The sequence below is a fragment of the Lethenteron reissneri genome, chromosome 59, assembly GCF_015708825.2.
Source record: "Lethenteron reissneri isolate LAM-NWPU_2019-01 chromosome 59, ASM1570882v1, whole genome shotgun sequence".
Taxonomy (NCBI): Eukaryota; Metazoa; Chordata; class Hyperoartia; order Petromyzontiformes; family Petromyzontidae; genus Lethenteron; species Lethenteron reissneri.
The window spans coordinates 4,961,208-4,979,576 of record NC_083837.1 but is presented as its reverse complement, the minus strand read 5'-3'; the positions used below and the strand labels follow the sequence as shown (position 1 = coordinate 4,979,576).

The following is an 18,369-nucleotide window of genomic DNA, read 5'->3' as shown; positions in this document are numbered from 1 at the left end:
CACATTCGCAAATATGCTCTTACTGTACCGTAAATATTAGCTTTGGCGCAAATAGTGTAAAAACAACATTCGTCACACTGATCAGTCGCACTACCTACTACGTTGTATGTTTGTTGAACTTCTTTGGAGCCAACAGTGCTAATCGGAGGTGCGGGAATAAAAATATATATTTTTATAACTGAAGAAATATATCATAGGTTTATGTTTCGGGCAATGGCTCTGCTTAAGAGCAGGGCCATTGCGAAGGGAGGCCAGAGAGATTATTGTCGGAGCCCTGAGAAAACTGAGACGTTTTTTTGGAAAATTCACCCACGAACACCTTCGCGTTGATTGACATAGGGCAATTTCGCATCGGCTGCTGTTGAGCGGTGTTTGCTTTCGATCATTCGAACCGAGCACATTGTGTTTAAATTCATGTAAAAGAAAGACAAAAACCCCAGAAAAAACGGGGGACACGCGTGTTGGTAGGAAGCGGACAGAAACCGCATCTCGCAAAGATGCGGTGCCACTCGCAAACAGGACGTCCGTATACACGCCGGGCGTGCGTTCGTGCTACGTGACCACCACCGCACTTGCATTCACAGCGTCCTCAGCCTTGTCGAGACCACCGCTTCCAAAAGGCACTGAAACGTGAGAGTGTAATGATGTTTGTTCCGAGCACTCAGCGAAATGTGCAACACTGCACGTATTGCTGGGCACGAACTCAATAGCTTTTGAAACTGTGGCCGTCCCTTTAGGCAAGTGTGAAACAACTGTAAGACCGGTTTCACGCATATTTTGTGGTCAAGAAAGGTCCTTGGCTGTATTACATTACGGGGCGTAACGATGGATCCATTCTTTGACTGCAATCCATAATTTGACACGGATCAGATCTTACGAATTAGATTAGATTTTTTATTCGTGTGTGTGTTGTGAGGGCAGCGGTGGAACAGCGGATGACGCAATTCCATGTGAATCAAGCAGCCCGAGTTCCATTGCTATCCACGGATAATGAACAATATCCGAACCCGGTCCTGGCCTGCCTCCATCACCGATCTGGTGAAGTATGGTCAGTGGTCCTCTCCCACGACTGACATGGGATGGAGATTGAGGCCTTCTTTCAGCAGTGGATTGACAAAGAGTTCGTCAATACCACCACATGTGTGGCCTTAAAAGAGAAAACAAAAATCCATAATAGGCGACGCTCTGGGCAAGGGCAGCGCTATTGACGGATGTATTGAGTTTTCTTTGTAACCTGTGCTTGTGCACCAAATATGTAGCGTGTAAAGATAATTAGCTCACGTGATCCCGCGGCAAGCCGCTCAGAGGTGCCACAGTGCATCAAAAACGTTCAAACAATTCCAAGTGGGCCCGGGAATGCGTCGCGAAGTGAACCACGTAAAAAGATAAAAAATATTTTTTTTATAATGTGATTCTTATTACGCCATATGGTATATTTAGCGCTGCTCTCCCAACTCTGGGTCCTCAGGTTTTTTCCCCTCCATATTTAGAATCAACAACGTGATACATTTCCACGCAACAATAAGCCACTTCGTTGAGCTATCATTTGTGCTAACCAGGTCGCTTCTGAAAAAGAGGCACATCGCCTTACAAGGTAAAATCAAAATGAAAGTTAAGAAAGTTATCCACTCCATCCAATGCCAGATTATCCGAGTAGCAAAAGTAGCGACATATGCTATGGGCCCCACACTTTCAAGGGCCCCGCGCTAAATGCTTTCAAGCTATCAATTTGCACTTGCTCTATTACTATAGTACTATACCGCCTTCAACTTTAACGAACGACTGGGTGTTTAAGGTTAGAGATTTGTCGTATTATCTGGCTGTAAAGCAAATGAAAAAATCGAATTACTTTACTATACAAGTACATTTTTTTTAAATATTTTTAAAAATGTAGGGCCTCTTTATAACATACGCTTCAGGCCTCGCACTAGCTTAATCCGGCACTGACTCCACTTCCTTACCGTCTCTATGTACACTGAAGAAGGCCATAAGCAGTGTTTATCAACAAACGTGCTGAGTTTTTGTTGTTGTTGGCGCTCGTACACCACTGCCAACGCAGCAGCAGCCTCGCCAAAATAATTTCGTTTGACCCTCGTATCGGCGACCCGCGACACCGAAGCGTTGCCTAACGATGGCGACGATGTTGACTTTGTCCTCGTCGGATGCTGTCTGTTCCGCGAATAATGCAGACGCCGCTGCCACCGCTGCCACCATCGCCACTGCCGGCCCCATGGCGTCCATGAACCGTCACACGGGCAGCGGCGAGGGCATCGGCTCCATGAGGCGCGTCCCCGCACGCTTCTCAACGCTCCCCTCGCTCCCTGGCGGCGGGCGGCTCAACGGAGGGCCCGGCGGGGGTGGCTCGGGCACCCTGGGACGCCCGTGGGGGGCGACGATGGAGGGGGGTGCGATGGGGAGCCCAGGGAACGGCCCGGCGATGATGGAGGGGGGCGCGATGGAGATGTCCCCGGGAGGCGGCGGGGGCCCCTTGTCGCCCACGGCATACGACGTGCGCACCGAGACCTTCGAGCTGCCCAACATCTGGAGCCTGTTCGCCTTCAGGAACGTGGGCAACGCCGGTGGAGAGGTGAGGTGGTCGTGGTGGCGGTGGTGGTGGTGGTGGTAAAGTTCGCGTGCGGGCGACGCGACCGGCCGCCCGGGGTCACCGGGTCGGGAGGTCGGTGGCCCCCGAGCGCGAGCCGGCAAAGAGCGGGAAGAGGCCCTGTGGTGCCGGCTTGTAGGCAGGGTGCGGGCCACCTTCAAGCGTCTTGTCCCAGGGTGGTGGCAAATCGTTGAGACTCGGGAAAAGGGGGCGGTTGTTGTCAAGTTCTGGCAAGACGTCATCGGCACGTGGAGGCAGCGATGGAACTCGAGGTGGGTGGTGGGGGCATGTCACTCTGTTGTCTCCTTGCACCAAGGGGCAATGTTAACCACGTGCAGCCTCCTTCCAGTGATGAATTCATAATGAGCGAATGAACTGCCGCAGCATAGGTGGCACCGCAGTTGTGGGTAGTGGCGGGGGTGGGGGGGCTATCGGATCACATCCCCATTCGGCAGACTGGATTAATAATAATTGGTCAGCGTTTTTATTTTTCCACAGTTTCGTCCTGATCGCGATATCGGTTGTCGTGTCACGGGACAAAGAATCCCTTTCAGATCTCGCGCAGAGCAGCCACCCGCACCCCTCCACGTTCGATTTCGAGAGCAGTCCACGGAAGTGGCTACCACAGGGCTACATCTTAAATCCCTTCTTCAAATGACACTTCGGTTCAGACAGTAGAGGGCGGTGCTTTGCCACACGCCCTGCCACTAAGAGCAAACTTTCGTCGCGTGACGGTCAAACAAACTAATTTAGCCAACTTAAGTGCGATGATAACTTTTTTATGGGTGTGTGTGTGCAATTATTGGTAACGGGAGGCGATGCTGAGGCCATCCACTCGTTCCACTGGAAGAACGCCTCACTCGTAAAATGGCGGCACGGCCCACGTAGAGAGCTATTCACGTTACAGTGCAGTTTTTTTTTCTCTGCCCCGGGGAGAAATTCTCTTACAAAAAACACCACCGCGCCGTGTGTGTGCATTATTAATGTGTGTCGTGTTTCAGCCGCGGCACGTTCACTGTTCCTGTGCTCTTCACCGACCCGCATTGACCAGCGTTGGTCGAGTATTGGGTCAAAGGGCAACCACCCGACACACACGAGGCATGGGGGAAAAGCCCTGATCCCTGAACGGTGGACTGGCGGTCGTTTTGTCATTGTTGTCTTGAGTCTTTGAGCCAGCCTGGGCCAGGACTGCACGGGCATTTCGCAGCGCACATTTTTCACCCAGGCAACCCGGAGCGCAAACCAACTTAGACGTCTCACGACTTATCCCGATAGTGACAAAAGGCGCCGTACGCTTTGCATTTGTATAAACGGGTGAATTAAGATGCCCAGCATGTCACGGCCGGTCTTTGTGGGGCATGCCGAAGCCACCTCGCCCTGCAATCAGTGCCGGATTAAGCTAGTGCGGGGCCTCTAGCATATGTTATAAAAGGGCCCTGCATTGTAAAGTAATTGTATTTTTTTATTTGTAATACGGCCGGATAATACGACAAATTGCTAACCTTAAACACCCAGTCGTTCATAAAAGCTGAAGGCGGTATAGTACTATAGTAATAGAGCAAGCACAGAATCACTGAACCAAAATTGATAGCTTGAAAGCATATAGCGCGGGGCCCTTGAAAGCGCGGGGCCCGTAGCATAATTATGTAGCTACTTGTGCTACTACGATAATCCGGCACGTGCCGTCGTGTTGTGCTTTGGGGGGGGAGCGGCGGCGTAGTGGTTCAGCGCACCGACCGCGCTGTGAGACCCGACGGACCGAGTTCGATCCCTCCCGCTCACAGCCAACACAGGGTGGCAAATATCTGAACCCACTTCTGGACCTCTCTTAGGTCAACTCGGCCTTATTGAATGAGGACCTGGCGCAGCGCGTAAAAAAAAAATCGGTACTCGATTTGAACCATCCGTCCCTCACAGAGGTGGTGGGGGAGAGGGGCAAGAACACGCTTTGATAGTGTGCAGAAAACATGCACTGTGTGTGTGACATTAACGCCAACTGCTGGTGATGCAATCTTTTGAAAGTCGATGCAGGTGAGAAAGACGGTTTGCTCTGGTTACTGAAACGTTGTGTCTGTTATTACTTTCAAAGTTAACTAAATAGAGAGTTTAATAGATGAACGGCGTTAATTTTGTTTATTGTCAGGAGATCGTGCCGAGTGCAATTTTGGACATGATTCGTTAAGCGCCAAAAAAGAGTGAAATATAGGACGGCACGATGATTGATCCGTTGTGATCCGAACTGTAAGGATAAAGTTACGTTGCCATTTGGGACTTCCTTGAAATGGAAACTGACCAAATTCATCAAAGGGGTTGCCCAAAAGCTGGAGACATAAAATCCAGAGTGGAAAAAGGACTTTGCAAATATGGAAAACCCATTTCGCCCTGACGGCCCCCCATCCTTGTCTTTCGTAGCGCTCGCTGAATATATCCGATGTGTATAGAAATAATTTCAGCTTGCCACGCGCCACCACACGTGACCATAAACGAGCTGGAAAGCAGTCCCACTGAGCCGGCGCCAACAATTACCCAAGCTCTGCAGTTCTCTATATACATGAAAGTGTTCTCGGCTAATGAATGAGTGCTTAAATGTGGGAGAAAAATCCAGAGCCACGCGTACGAGGGGGAAACACTCGATTTACATACAGAGGGAACAGGTGGAGTCCACATCTTTTTAGCTGTACCGCCTTCTGGCGAGCTTAAGGCAGGGCTCATCCTCGACGCCTACCCACGGGGAAGGGATTTTCACCACATTTGCGTGATCCACCAACTTTCACCTCCACAATGCTGGGTTACAGGCCGTGTGCATAGCCACCAGCGGCCAATGACAAAGCAAAAAAAGACAAAAATCCCCCGTGTAGCCTTAACAGACTGCTGGGGCAAGTGCTGTTAGCGAGCACCTATGAAGGCCGGAACGGTACACGTAAGGGTTGGGTGGCCAACACCACGTCCAGCCGCCTTTGTCTCTCCAGTGGCGATGTTTACACACCTCACCAGGTACTCATTTGAGGCTGAGTCCACCTAGGGGAGGCCCAGGACCGGTTCAGATAATCGTCACCGGTGTTGTTCATAGAGCGGGAATTGAACTCGGGTCGCCGGGTTCGTAGCGCAGCGCGCTAACCGCTGCCCTACCGCTCCCCACGCATCCACATGCACATACACTCACGCACACACACGCCCAGGCGAGCGCGTGGTGGAAAGCGTTTCACGACTGACAATCCATGCGCGCGCGCGTGGTTTTTAGCTGACCCCGGGCGTGTCGGCACGCGTGTTCCCCAGCAGGTGCGTGCGCGAGGCCCCGCGGCCCTGCAGAGGAACGTGAGCTTCCACCGCTCCAGCTCGCGCTCGCGGGCACCCGCGCCATCTTCCTCACGCGACACTCTGCGTAGCACCCTCGACACCGTAAGCCAAGGCCGTCATTATAATATATATTGGGGGGGGGACACATCCCCCCCCCAGTATTCAAATATGCTCAAAATGTCCCCCCCCCCCCCAATATGTTGCTGTAAAATAGATTTCTGTTTATATGATTGTGGTTATGGTTGTACTTTATTAATCCCTAATCTCTGCCATTACATACAATGAAACAAGAAAAGGTAGAAAAGAAAAAAACATAGCAATGTAATACAATACACTATTAGACATTATTGTGAAAAATAAATAAAAAGTCCATCCAATGTGTTAGTGAATTTGTAAATATTTTAGGCAGGAAATTCGTTTTCAAATTTAGATTTTTTTTCTGGGGGGGGGGGGACCCCCAGACCCCCTGGAAGATTTGATCCCCCCAATGTTGACTCCATGGCTACGGCCTTGCCGTAAGCCACCGACAGCCGATCGTCGTCGACGTCGGCCACCGCCGCGGTAGCCGTGGCGATAGCCGATGCCGGCCGCCGCGTCAATTCCCGTGGTTTTGAGCGACCACTCGACTCCAGAGACACGGAGTGCTGCTGCTGCTGCTCTGAGGGAACTGGCTGTGGTAGAAGGGCGCTTACCGCTGCCCTTTGCCAGGCAAGCGCAATAGTCGTAGCTGTCACGGGTGTTTTTTTGACGCCGTGTTTTCTCGCCGTACCGCGAGTTGTTCGGCACGATGTTTCGCTCCGCGTGTTGGGAGCGTCTTGGGGAGCGCATCAGCGGCGAATATTTGATCTGGTGACCAGGCCTCCCCTAGGTTGACTGAGCCTCATACGGAGCGCCTGGTGCGGTTTGTAAAGATTGGCGCTGGGCAGACAACGAAGGCGCTCTTGCGTGAAAGTCGGTGGGCTTGAGCAGACCGCATCTCTCGAAGGGGAGATGGCAGATGGACCAAGACTGGTTTGTGGAATGACAGCCAATGCAGAGAATGTGCTCGTGGCAGACGTTGGATGAGAGAGGCGAGATAAAGTGGGGCAAAGCAATGAAGAGATTTAAAGACTTGCGTCAGGAAGACAGCGGTAGTACAATTATTTTCTTTGGCAATTGTGGACTGTGACACTGGCGCGCACGGCCTACGACTGTTTTACAAATTACGTCACGGGATCTTTAAAAGTCCACCGCGACGCAGATGATGCGCGGTGCGTTAACAGTTAATGCACGCGGCAGTATTAACCGGGGCAGTCACCGTGCTCGAACCGCGCGGACGCCTCTGCAATGAGCGGCGAACGCCGCCTCCATCGCCGCCGCCGCTCAGCCCCTGTTGCCCGTGGACTCCGTGCAGACGCTGCGTCTCTTGCGGGGCGTGGGGCTCTCCGATTATGAGGAGCGGGAGTTCGAGGCGAGCATCCAGGACCTGGCGAACCAGGTGCGAGAGATCGAGGCCGAGGAGCGCGGAAACGTCGACAGCAAGGTGAGCGTGCGTGTGTACATGTGTACGTGTGTGCGTGCGTGCGTGCAATCGATCGGAAGCAAGTGTAAGTCAACTCAATAATCGCGCTGAGCTGCGTGATTTTTCAACCCTTTCCTCTTCCGAGACTTCTACAAGTTGCAGGGTGGGTGTCCCCGTTCACCGCTGAATCTCGAGAGGCGTAGTAGCGCCGTTGCTTTTAAAGACATTGTTCCGTTCTGATGACGTAGATGTATGTCATCGGAATGGAATCGGAATGGCAAAGGGTTCATCCTCTCATGCACGAGCCCTTACAAGCAAACGCATTGGCTGCGTGTGATTTTGGTCAACGGAACGCCCCCTTCCAAACATGCGGAGAAAACATTTTGAGTTAATTGTCCACAATATTATCGCAACGTCCATTGCAGAGGACGTCTGTCACATTGTCCACCACCAGGTAGGCCACGTTGAGTTGTCCACGACCATGTGGCTACGCTAAATGGAGAAGACTGCACTGGCGGCGGAAACGCCATCACATCTTTCGCAGTCCACCACGGTGGACACAGTGCATGAAGCGCTTCATATCGGATATAACTCTAAATTTTCTGCGATAAACTTGACAATGCATTTCACTCGTATATCCTTGTATTTGTTTACATATGAGCACAAAGTCACCTTGTACATCTTTAAAGTTCCTGTAGCTTAATTTTGTAATCGTACTGCCCGAGCCGACTTGCGCTGCCGGGAGTGTTATTGTTCAACGTCGATTCATGCTCGTGAAATGTTAATGTTTTACATTTCTCTCGTAAAGCGGTTGTACCGCTCTCACTTCTATTCACTTTGTTGCTTTTTGAGATTTCAGTGACCCAGGCCAATCCGAGTCTCGAATAAGACTCCAAATGAGACTCGGATTGCCCTCTCCGAGTTCTCACCCGGTTAATCGAACTCAACGCAAACACAGTACCGTTGGCGGTGTGCCGTGTGTTTGTGTTGTGTTGTGTTTCCACAGCGTCAGCAGCATCTGCTCGCCCGGAAGGAGATGCTTTTGGTGAACCTCATCCTCATCCAGAACGACCTCCTGGGATACAAGGCCCGCATGCAGGGGCAGCGCTACAGCCAGTGCGTTCAAGCCACACACACACACAGAGCCGCTCGCGTGGACGTGACTCAGTCTGACAAAGTCCGCCCCGTATAGCCGTAATGAATGTTGGCGCAAGCGCTGTTAGCAAGTAGCACCTATAGAGGCCGAAACGGCACACGACGGGGTAGGTGGCCAACGCCAACGCCGACTGCCTCCCCAGTGGCGATGTTTACACACCTCATCGGGTACTCGATTAAGGCTGAGTCGACATAAGGGAGGTCCAGGACTGACTCAGATATTTGTCACCGATGTTGGCCATGAGTACACATCAAACTCGGGTCATCGGGTTCGTAGCGCAGTGCGCTCACCACTACACTTACCGCTCCCCGCTGACTCACAAACACACTCGCCCTCATGAGCAGAACTGACCAAGTGTTAAGTGCATTGGACGGCAGGGTGGCACAGTTTTAGCACTTGTGCCTCACAGCTGTTCTGCATAGGTTTTCTCCGGGTTCTCCAGTTTCCTCCCATAGATAAAAAAAAAACATACAATGTAATAGGTTTTAGATGTGAGAACATCCCAGTGCTGAACAGTTACCTCCAAACTACTCAATAGGGATGAGGTGGGAAAGCAACTGCTTTCCCATGCTTGTGTTGTGCCCGAAACGTCGTGATTTATTTTATTTTCTACCTCCGTGACTTTACCAAAAGAACCAAAGAGTATGGATTCCTGCAGTCACGAAAGCTTCAAATCAAGATTAAAAACTAAACGTTTTATATTACTAGGTAAGGCCCACTGAGCTGTATAGCTCCTTTTCAGCAGCGACCTGGGCATAAGTGATAGCCCAACGAAGTGGCTCATCATGTGGAAATTGATAGCAGCCAACTACTCGAAAGCATATTTCTAAATGTAGGGGGTAAAACCGGAGGACCCCGAGAAAACTCCACGCAGCCATGGGGAGAGAGAGACGCGCAAACTCAAAATATGCAACAGGTGTCAGGGTCGGGATCGAACCCACGACCTCCTGCATACCAGGAGAGGTAGTTAACATCTCCAAGCCACCGTGGCGATACACGGATGATGTGGACGGGTTTGCTGGCCGCTCATTGTCGTGGTGCCCATGGGTGCGGATGCGATTGTCTAGGAGCAGCGACGAGCAGGACTGGGTGTTTGAGGAATCGACATCGAAAGGGAGCGGAGGCGGAGGTGGAGGAGGTGGAGGAGGTGGAGGAGTCGTGGAGCAGAGGACGAGCGAGAGCTGGAAACGTCGCGTGGAGAGACCGCCGACCACTTCGTACACCGCCAACAACCACACGGTACGTTGCCTTTGAACGTCCACGTACGGCTGACATTGAGGTGGTCGGGCCCGGTGATTCACAGTTGAACAGTACGTTGAATGCAATCACAAACACGTCTGTGTTGAGGATTTTTTATTTATTTCCTATGCTTTGTCATCTTGTTCTCGTCAAGTATTTCCTTGCATCGGTTTGGTAACAGAGAAGTCTCTGAGCTCACCAGTTCATGAATGGGTGACCTTGTGTGCACTTGTGTACAGCCGTAGAGATTTCCCTGCGAAGACGCCACGGTGGTGAGATGTTAACTACCTCACATGGTGTAGTGAAGGTCGTGGGTTCGATCCCGACCCTGACGTGTGCTGTATATTTGGAGTTTGCGTGTCTCTTTCTCTCTCCGTGGTCGCGTGGATTTTTGTCGGGGTCCTCCGGTTTTTCCCCCCCACATTTAGAAACAAGCGTTTGGAGTATTTGGCTGCGATAAATTTCCATGTGATAAGCCACTTCGCTGAGCTATAATTTGTGGCCAGGTTGCTTCTGAATAAGAGCTATATACACTAGCTCAGTGAGCCTTACCTTATCTGTAACACCTGGGATTGTGTTGTGACTGACCAGCAGCGAGCCCTCGACACTTAATAAAGAAAGTCAAAGTCGTTTCGTGCCCAATGAGCATCGATGCGGCGCTCATCTCGTGTTTACAGCCCTGAGCCGGTGATGGATATTTCACATTCCCGTGGCCGGGGCGAGCCGATCCACAAGGCAACCACTGTTGACTTCCCCACAATTTGGTAATAATTGTATCGACAGCGGAGGGGTAATGAGTCAACCCCTCAATCAGGATTTTAATTCGCAACTTTCCGATGGCGTGCCATTCGCTCCACCGCCTCAAAGTGCACCTCGCCTGGCACACGCGCTGTGGTGGAATTGCTGCCACTTGGTGGCGAATGGCTGCTGTTGTTGCTATTGAAGAGTTTTTTTATTATCTTTTATTTGAGAGTCTTAGCGCCACTTTCACGGGCTGACCTTGACTCCAGCACACCTTCGACGCAATAAATAAATAAACTCGGTACTGTTTTTTGTATTACCGAATAGTGCACAAGGAAGCATGTTTGAGACGCATTCTTCGAATTGCACTGAGGTACAGAAATAGGCTCATGCACGTACGAGAATAAATTATCCTTATGGCGGTACCTCGGGGTACCAAATAATACAAAATGGCCGAGGCAATTAAATATTTTATTTCTGGGACAATATTTTTGTCCAGGGGTGTACTTAACTCCGCGATTGGGGTACCAATCAATACGAACTCAGTGCTACTCCGCGATGTCAAAACGCAGCGAAGACGATCGCGCCGAAACCCTGAATGCTCGCACGCACCGTGGTGGTGCATCGTGTACAGCTCGTCGAGATGAGTCGATTGCCGCATCGCCGACCATCAACAGACTAAAAATGACTGCATCGCGGAAATTGTGCGGTTCCCCGGGGTACCGCCATAAAATTCATATGGCGGTTGACGATTCAAACTTTCGAGAGGAGTGAGCGAAGCTCGGGCAGGAAACGTCCTGGCCAGAAGCGCGTCCGGAAGAATGTCCGCCGGGGAGATGGAGCGATTAAATCTGTTCGTGAGCAGGTATCGGGTGCTTTGTCACAGCGCAGGATCGAGAGCGGGGCTGAGGTGGCAGGGGAAGCCTCCCATCCAGCAGTAGATCGACCATGGCTTATGATGACGACGGTGTAAATGTATATTAAACTTCCACGTAACGAGCACGCAACATTTTTACTTTTTTAAATTTAATTTTACATTTTTAGAAGTCGCAGCAGGGGCTTCAAAGCGTGCCGTACAGTAAAATGTATACAGAGGATGGGGAAAACCCATCTCCAGTGCACCAAACATAGCTGAGAAAATCGGTGAGTTTTTAGTTCGTGATTGGGAAAAACTCGGTGGCCAGGCGCGGCTCTTCAGAGCGTTCCAAATCTTGAGTGCCAAGGGCCGACAAAGCTTGCGCTCCGAAACGTATTTGACAAAGCGCGGATGACAGGCAGATAGGGAGCACGGACGTCACGGCATGAGGACCTCAAACTCCTTAGGAGGGTTCTAAAAGCTGCCGTTTTTATCGGTCAAATGTCGAGACGATTGCTCGCTTGCAAAAGAGTGCTCCGTGGAATAAAGCGCAGAAGTTTTCGACACAGCATCCCTACCCCCCCACCCACCAAGACGAATCTCCACTGGTGTGAATCGATGGGTGCGAAGGCGCGCCCTAGCCCCGGGGGTTGACGCACCAGTGACCTCACAGCACCAGCAGCAGGGAGAGCAGCCCAGCCCGGTCCGACGGGTGTGACGAGCTCAACCTGGTGGCTCTGGCAGGAGGAGGAGGAGAGGGCTGTGGCTAGCATATGAGGGGGCGGGGGTGTTGTTGTGGCTGTGGGGTCGAGGGGTCCCCACTGGCTTATCGTGGGAACGCGGCGAGGTCTGAGTTGGTGGTGGGTGGTGAGGTTAGTGGGTGGAGACAGCGGTGAGGTTGGGTGAGTGGGTGGAGATGGCGGAGTAGATGAGGTTGGGTTAGTGGGTGGAGATGGTAGAGGTGGTGGATGAGGTTAGTGATTGGGGATGGTAGGCAATGGCGGAGGTGATGGGCAAGGTTAAGTGAGTGGTGATGGTTGAGATGGTGGCATGGTGAGGCGAGTGTGTGGAGGGCGGGTGAGTGTTAGTGGGTCAGGACGGTGGAGGGTGGGTGAGTGTTAGTAGGTCGAAATGGTGGGTGAGGTTCGTGGGTTGTGACTGTTGAGATGATGGCAGGGTGGGGTTAGTGGGTAGAGATGGTGAATGGAATTAGTGGGCGGAGATTGTGAATGGGATTAGTGGGTGGAGATGGTGACAGGGTGGGATTAGTGGGTGGAGATGGTGAATGGGATTAGTGTGTGCAGATGGTGGATGGGATTAGTGGGTGGAGATGGTGACAGGGTGGGGTTAGTGGGTGCAGATGGTGGATGGGATTAGTGGGTGGAGATGGTGACGGGGTGGGATTAGTGGGCGGAGATGTTGACAGGGTGGGGTTTGTGGGTGGAGATGGTGGATGGGATTAGTGGGTGGAGATGTTGACAGGGTGGGGTTTGTGGGTGGAGATGGTAAATGGGGTTAGTGGGTGGAGATGTGGGATTTGGCCTCCGGCCACACGCACGCGACTGGAAGGTTCTGACGTCCCGGGCCACGTTCATGACGGAGCCCTCCTCGCGTGACTTCCCTCGATTATGCCGTGCCAGTCGCTTTGCCTTGCCCGACCTTTGTGCTGCACCGCCCGATCTGGCGAGGTGCAAACCGCCTGCTCCGAGCAGGCGACAGACGATCCGCCTGCGGTCGTTTTGGGCGGGGGGCTGACAAATGAACGAGCGTCAGAGCGTCCCTCCCTCGTACAGAGTGGGGGGCAGAGCGGGGGGGGGGGCAGAGCGGGGGGGGGGGCAGAGCGGGGGGGGGGGGGCAGAGCGGGGGCGGCATGCACGACACACGAGAGCAGGCCTGCATGGTTACGCTTTTCTGCTCAGCGTTTAACGATGTTGAAAGTTAGTTTAAAATAATTGACTGTGTCACGCCCACCCACCGCTCACGATCAATTCGAGTTGTGTATTGCTGTTGAATGTTGCAAGACGAGCAGTTCACCGGCACTCACTCGTTCACAAGCAAGCCTGGCTGCTGATGAGACACCGTGCGTCAAAACGGGTCCAGAGTTTTGCTCGTCTTGCGGTGAATGCCGCTGTGAAAGTGTACACTCCCAGAAGATCGTGATGGGATATACGTGAAAATAAACACATTCCTGTGGAGAGAGCGAGCTGGTAGGAACGTTGGGTTGTTCGGTCAATGGCCAGGGTCAACGGCGGCGTGGTGTATTCCGCAAATATGGCCGACTGTGGGCGGGCACAAGCCGCCGTGAGTAGGTTAAACGTTGAGTTTTATATGGGCACCACGGGGTGACCAGCCCCTCCCCACCCAGCCCCACCCTCCCCACCCAGCCCCTCCCCACCCTCCCCACCTAGCCCCTCCCCACCATCCCCACCCAGCCCCTCCCCATCCTCCCTCCCCACCCAGCCCCTCCCCACCCTCCCCACCCAGCCCCTCCCTGCACGACGGACGAACACAATAATCCCCAGTGGGCTGATGTAACCAGGAGGTTCCTACCAGTATATCAAATTGTCCCCTCGTCTATGACGCTGCAGGGTCTGCTGACTCAACACGCTTCAGGTCTGGCCCGATTCATGGCTTTCTTTTAAATTAAACTAAAACCATAAATCTTTCATTGTCAACTTCTCACGAAATGTGTGGCTTCTGCTGCCTTGCCAATTCGCTTTAATGGCGATGTGGGCGTACAAATTGGCACGGATCACAGCTTCGAAGGGTTTTGAGCCGGGTCTTCGTTTGGCCTGACGCCTTCCTCTGTCGAACAAGCATTTCGTGGATAACAAATAGTCGTGGAACGCCCCTTCCTGGGGGCGTCGAGGAGGCCTCCGTACCGTGGCTGGCCAGGAGAAGATGGCACAGCAACATGTGGGCTCCATCTGTTCCACCTGAACGGGGTTAGAAGTCACGTGACTTACGGGAGGTTTGAGTTGATTTAGATGAGTCAAGTTTTGATTTGAAGCTTTCGTGACTGCAGTAATCCATACTCTTTGGTTCTTTTGGTAAAGTGACGTAGGTTGAAAATAAAATAAATAATATCCAGCACTGGAACTGCTGGATGATATTTTTTCCGCCTGAGGACGACCGCTTGTGTTGCGATCGAAACGTCGTGATTCATTTCATTTTATACCGAAGTGACTTTACCGAAAGAACTAAAGAGTAAGAGTCAAGTCGTATCTCGTACTTCTTGTGGTAAACCCGACTCATAAAAATGTCGGAACGCCTTCTGCCACGCATACAAATTAATTCTTGCAATTCTTAATGGGCTCATAAATTATTTTGCTCAGGGGCCAAGTGGTTTTAATATATGAAACATTCATTATAAATTTATATCCATCGAACATGCAACGATAGCGGGCCTGCGTTACACTTAGGCAGCATTCAACGTTTATATCACTGACCGCAACTGCATCAAATGAGTTTTTTAATTGTCTTGAAGACATTCTACGGTAATCTCTCGGTTAATTTATCGACGAGTTTCCTGTATAAATACTCGTTTAAACTTTCCGGTTCCTACATTTTAAACTGTTTTAATTGCGCTGTTTTTTTTGGCTCTTTATTATTTTGACAATTTATTTGTGTGAATCGCGCAATGTGCTACAAACTCCGGTTCCCAGAGTTCGATTCCGGGCCACAGCTAATGTCAGTGGTGGCTATCTCAGCCATTCATGGGCATGTAAATGAGTGTCTGGTGCAGTCTGCAAACAGCAGCCCTGGGGAGACAAATGTGGCAGGGCACAAGAACAACAACAATAACCGCCTTTCACCACTAAATGGGGTGACGTCACCACGGTGCTTGTGCCAGGCTATGTACATGTTGAGGCCACGTGAAGTGTCAAACGCCCGCTGGCAGGAGGTCACGGGACAGACCCAGGTGTCAAGGGTCGACTGACAGATGACTGGCCGATGCACCAACTGTGCCCCTCCCGGGCAGGGCACGGTGCTGGACACACAACAGATTGTGTAGGCTAACATTGGAGATCTTTATTTAAACACACATGCCATGTGTACCCATGTGTGTGTGCGCGCGCGCAAATGTGGTAGTGTAACGGCTAGTGCACTGCGCTCGGAACCTGGCGAGCCGAGTTCGATTCCTATTCGCGGTCACCCACACCACTGAGAATGATCTGAACTGGTCCTGGGCCTCCCCTATGTCGACTCAGCCTCAAATGAGTACAGTACCTGGTGCGGTGTTGTAAACATCGCCACGAGGGAGACAAAGGCGGCCGGGCGTCTAGCTGGCCACCCACCTCCTCGCGTGCCGTGCCAGCCTCCATGGGCGTTACTCTAACAACGCTCGCCCCGACAATCCGTGAAGGCTATCGGCGTGATCTTTGCAAGGCCGTAATTATAATATATTGGGGGGGACACATCCCCCCCAATATATTCAAATATGCTCAAATTGTCCCCCCCCCAATATATTGCTATAAAAAATAATAAAAACAACAATTTTCTAAACCTTGGCCACAATGTATGGACTTGTCTTCATATAAATCAATGCATAGATTTATTTTTATATGATTTTGGTTATGGTTGTACTTTATTAATCCCTAATCTCTGCCATTACATACAATGAAACAAGAAATGGTAAAAAAGTAAAAACAGAGCAATGTAATACAATACTGTATTAATAATAAACGCGTTAGGAATTTTTAAAAATATTTTAGACAGGAGATGAGTTTTCTAATTTTTATATTTTTCTGGGTTGGGACCCCCAGACACCCTGGAAGATGTGGTCCCCCCCAATGTTGACTCCATGGCTACGGCCTTGGATCTTTGTGTGCAGATGAGAGGCCGGGCGAGCAAGGTGGAGGTGATGCACACGGAGCCGCCGCGACCCGCCAGGCGCCTGCCCTCCCCGGCCGCCCCCACGCCCCACGAGCAGCACTCCGTGTCCCCCCTCGTGTCGCCTCCTCCGGTCGCTCCACCTCCCCAGCACCAGTTCCCCGTGTCCCCCGCGCCCCCCAGCCCGAAAACGGTGGGTGCACCATGACCATGGCGACGGGTTCACATTGTATGACCACCCCCCCCTTACTCTCCCCCCATTCAGAGTATTTGGCTGCTATAAATATCCACGTGATAAGCCACTTCGTTGAGTTTCTCTCATGTATGATGGCCAGGTCGCTCCTTATAAAGAGCTCTACAGCTTTAGTGGGGCTTACCTGGTAAAATACTAAGCAATTATTTAGTTAATTTTTGTAATATGTTCGCCTCCTCGTCACAGTTCCATCGCTACTTGCTGTTCCTGTGATTGCTGTTCCTGTGAACTTCCACAGGAATTCAACCTACCGTTTCATCTCATCCACACTTCAGTCACCACCACTACCACACTTCAGCTCACGACAACATACCTACCCACTCACTCGCTCACTAATTGATCCACCCAACTACTCACCAAACTACTCGCCCACCCATTCACTCACTCACGCACTCACCACCCACTCACCACACTGCAGGTCACATCGGTTCCCTTTCTGCTTTTCTCCTCGCACCGTTCCACTCTGGAATTCCCTCCTCCCATCACTGTCTCTTTAACCCGAGCCCTTATGATATTATACTCTTTGATTCTTTCGGTAAAGTCACGTACAGTGAGGGAAAAAAGTTTTTGATCCCCTGCTGATTTTGTACGTTTGCCCACTGACAAAGAAATTATCAGTCTATAATTTTAATGGTAGGTTTATTTGAACAGTGAGAGACAGAATAACAACAACAAAAATCCACAAAAACGCATGTAAAAAATGTTATAAATTGATTTGCATTTTAATGAGGGAAATAAGTATTTGACCCCTCTGCAAAACATGACTTAGTACTTGGTGGCAAAACCCTTGTTGGCAATCACAGAGGTCAAACGTTTCTTGTAGTTGGCCACCAGGTTTGCACACATCTCAGGAGGGATTTTGTCCTACTCCTCTTTGCAGATCTTCTCCAAGTCCTTAAGGTTTCGAGGCTGACGTTTGGCAACTCGAACCTTCAGCTCCCTCCACAGATTTTCTATGGGATTAAGGTCTGGAGACTGGCTAGGCCACTCCAGGACCTTAATGTGCTTCTTCTTGAGCCACTCCTTTGTTGCCTTGGCCGTGTGTTCTCGTATGTGGAGTTTCGTTTGCCACGCCGGCCCATTCCGCTCGCAGCATTCACCCCATCGGGGCTTAAAAGAGCCACGCGGGGGATCTTTACCTCGGTGTTTCACGCTGTGTCCAGCTGTCGCGGCAGCACGACGCGCTTCTCAGCCAGGAGCTGCAGCCGGTGAGTGATCTGCTGGGAGAGCTGCGCGGGACGTCGAGCGAACTCTACACCTGCCTGGAGACCAACGTGCAGGGCCTACGTACCAGGTGCTGCCCCCCCCCACCACTCCCTCTCTGCCATCACCAAAGACAAAGATCCCCCATATAGCCTTACCAGACTATAGGGGCAAGTGCTATTAGTGAGCACCTATGAAGGCCGGGACAGTACACGAGGGGGTGGGTGGCCAGCACCACGCCCGACCGCCTTTGTCTCTCCAGTGATGATGTTTACACATCGCACCAGGTACTCATTTGAGGCTGAGTCGACCTAGGGGAGGGCCAGGACCGGTTCAGGTAATCGCCACTGGTGTTGGCCGTGAGCGAGAATCAAACCCAGGTCGCCGGGTTCATAGCACAGCGCGCTAACCGCTACACTACCGCTCCCCACTCCGCCATCACCAAACAGACACACACAAACAACAACAACAGCCGTCATTCGCCACAAAGTGACGATGACGTCACCTCTAATCAATTGCCAGGCTAGGTGCACTTTGAGGTCGCGTGAAGTGTCCAAGGCCTGTTGTTTGGCAGGAGGTCATGGGACAGACCCAGATGCATACTCATAGGTTTTTTCGGTAAAGTCACGTAGGTAAAAATAAATAATAAAAGTAAAAATAATAGAAATAATAATAGAAATAAAATGAA

General features: G+C 51.4%; 1 protein-coding gene across 2 annotated transcripts in view; it reads left to right on the top strand.

Annotated features, from left to right (window-relative positions):
• LOC133357674 (inner centromere protein-like) overlaps nt 1-18,369 on the top strand; it is a 46,473-nt gene that overhangs the window by 13,736 nt on the left and 14,368 nt on the right. The window contains exons 2-8 of one of the 2 annotated variants that reach the window (XM_061575759.1): nt 2,190-2,587; nt 5,882-6,001; nt 7,293-7,421; nt 8,407-8,516; nt 9,624-9,795; nt 16,227-16,418; nt 17,642-17,772. In XM_061575759.1, coding sequence (XP_061431743.1) covers nt 2,231-2,587; nt 5,882-6,001; nt 7,293-7,421; nt 8,407-8,516; nt 9,624-9,795; nt 16,227-16,418; nt 17,642-17,772 — 1,211 coding nt within the window. In that variant the 5' untranslated portion in view covers nt 2,190-2,230. Of the gene's footprint in view, nt 1-2,189; nt 2,588-5,878; nt 6,002-7,292; nt 7,422-8,406; nt 8,517-9,623; nt 9,796-16,226; nt 16,419-17,641; nt 17,773-18,369 lie in introns of both variants that reach the window. The other variant, XM_061575758.1, reaches the window with a different exon arrangement.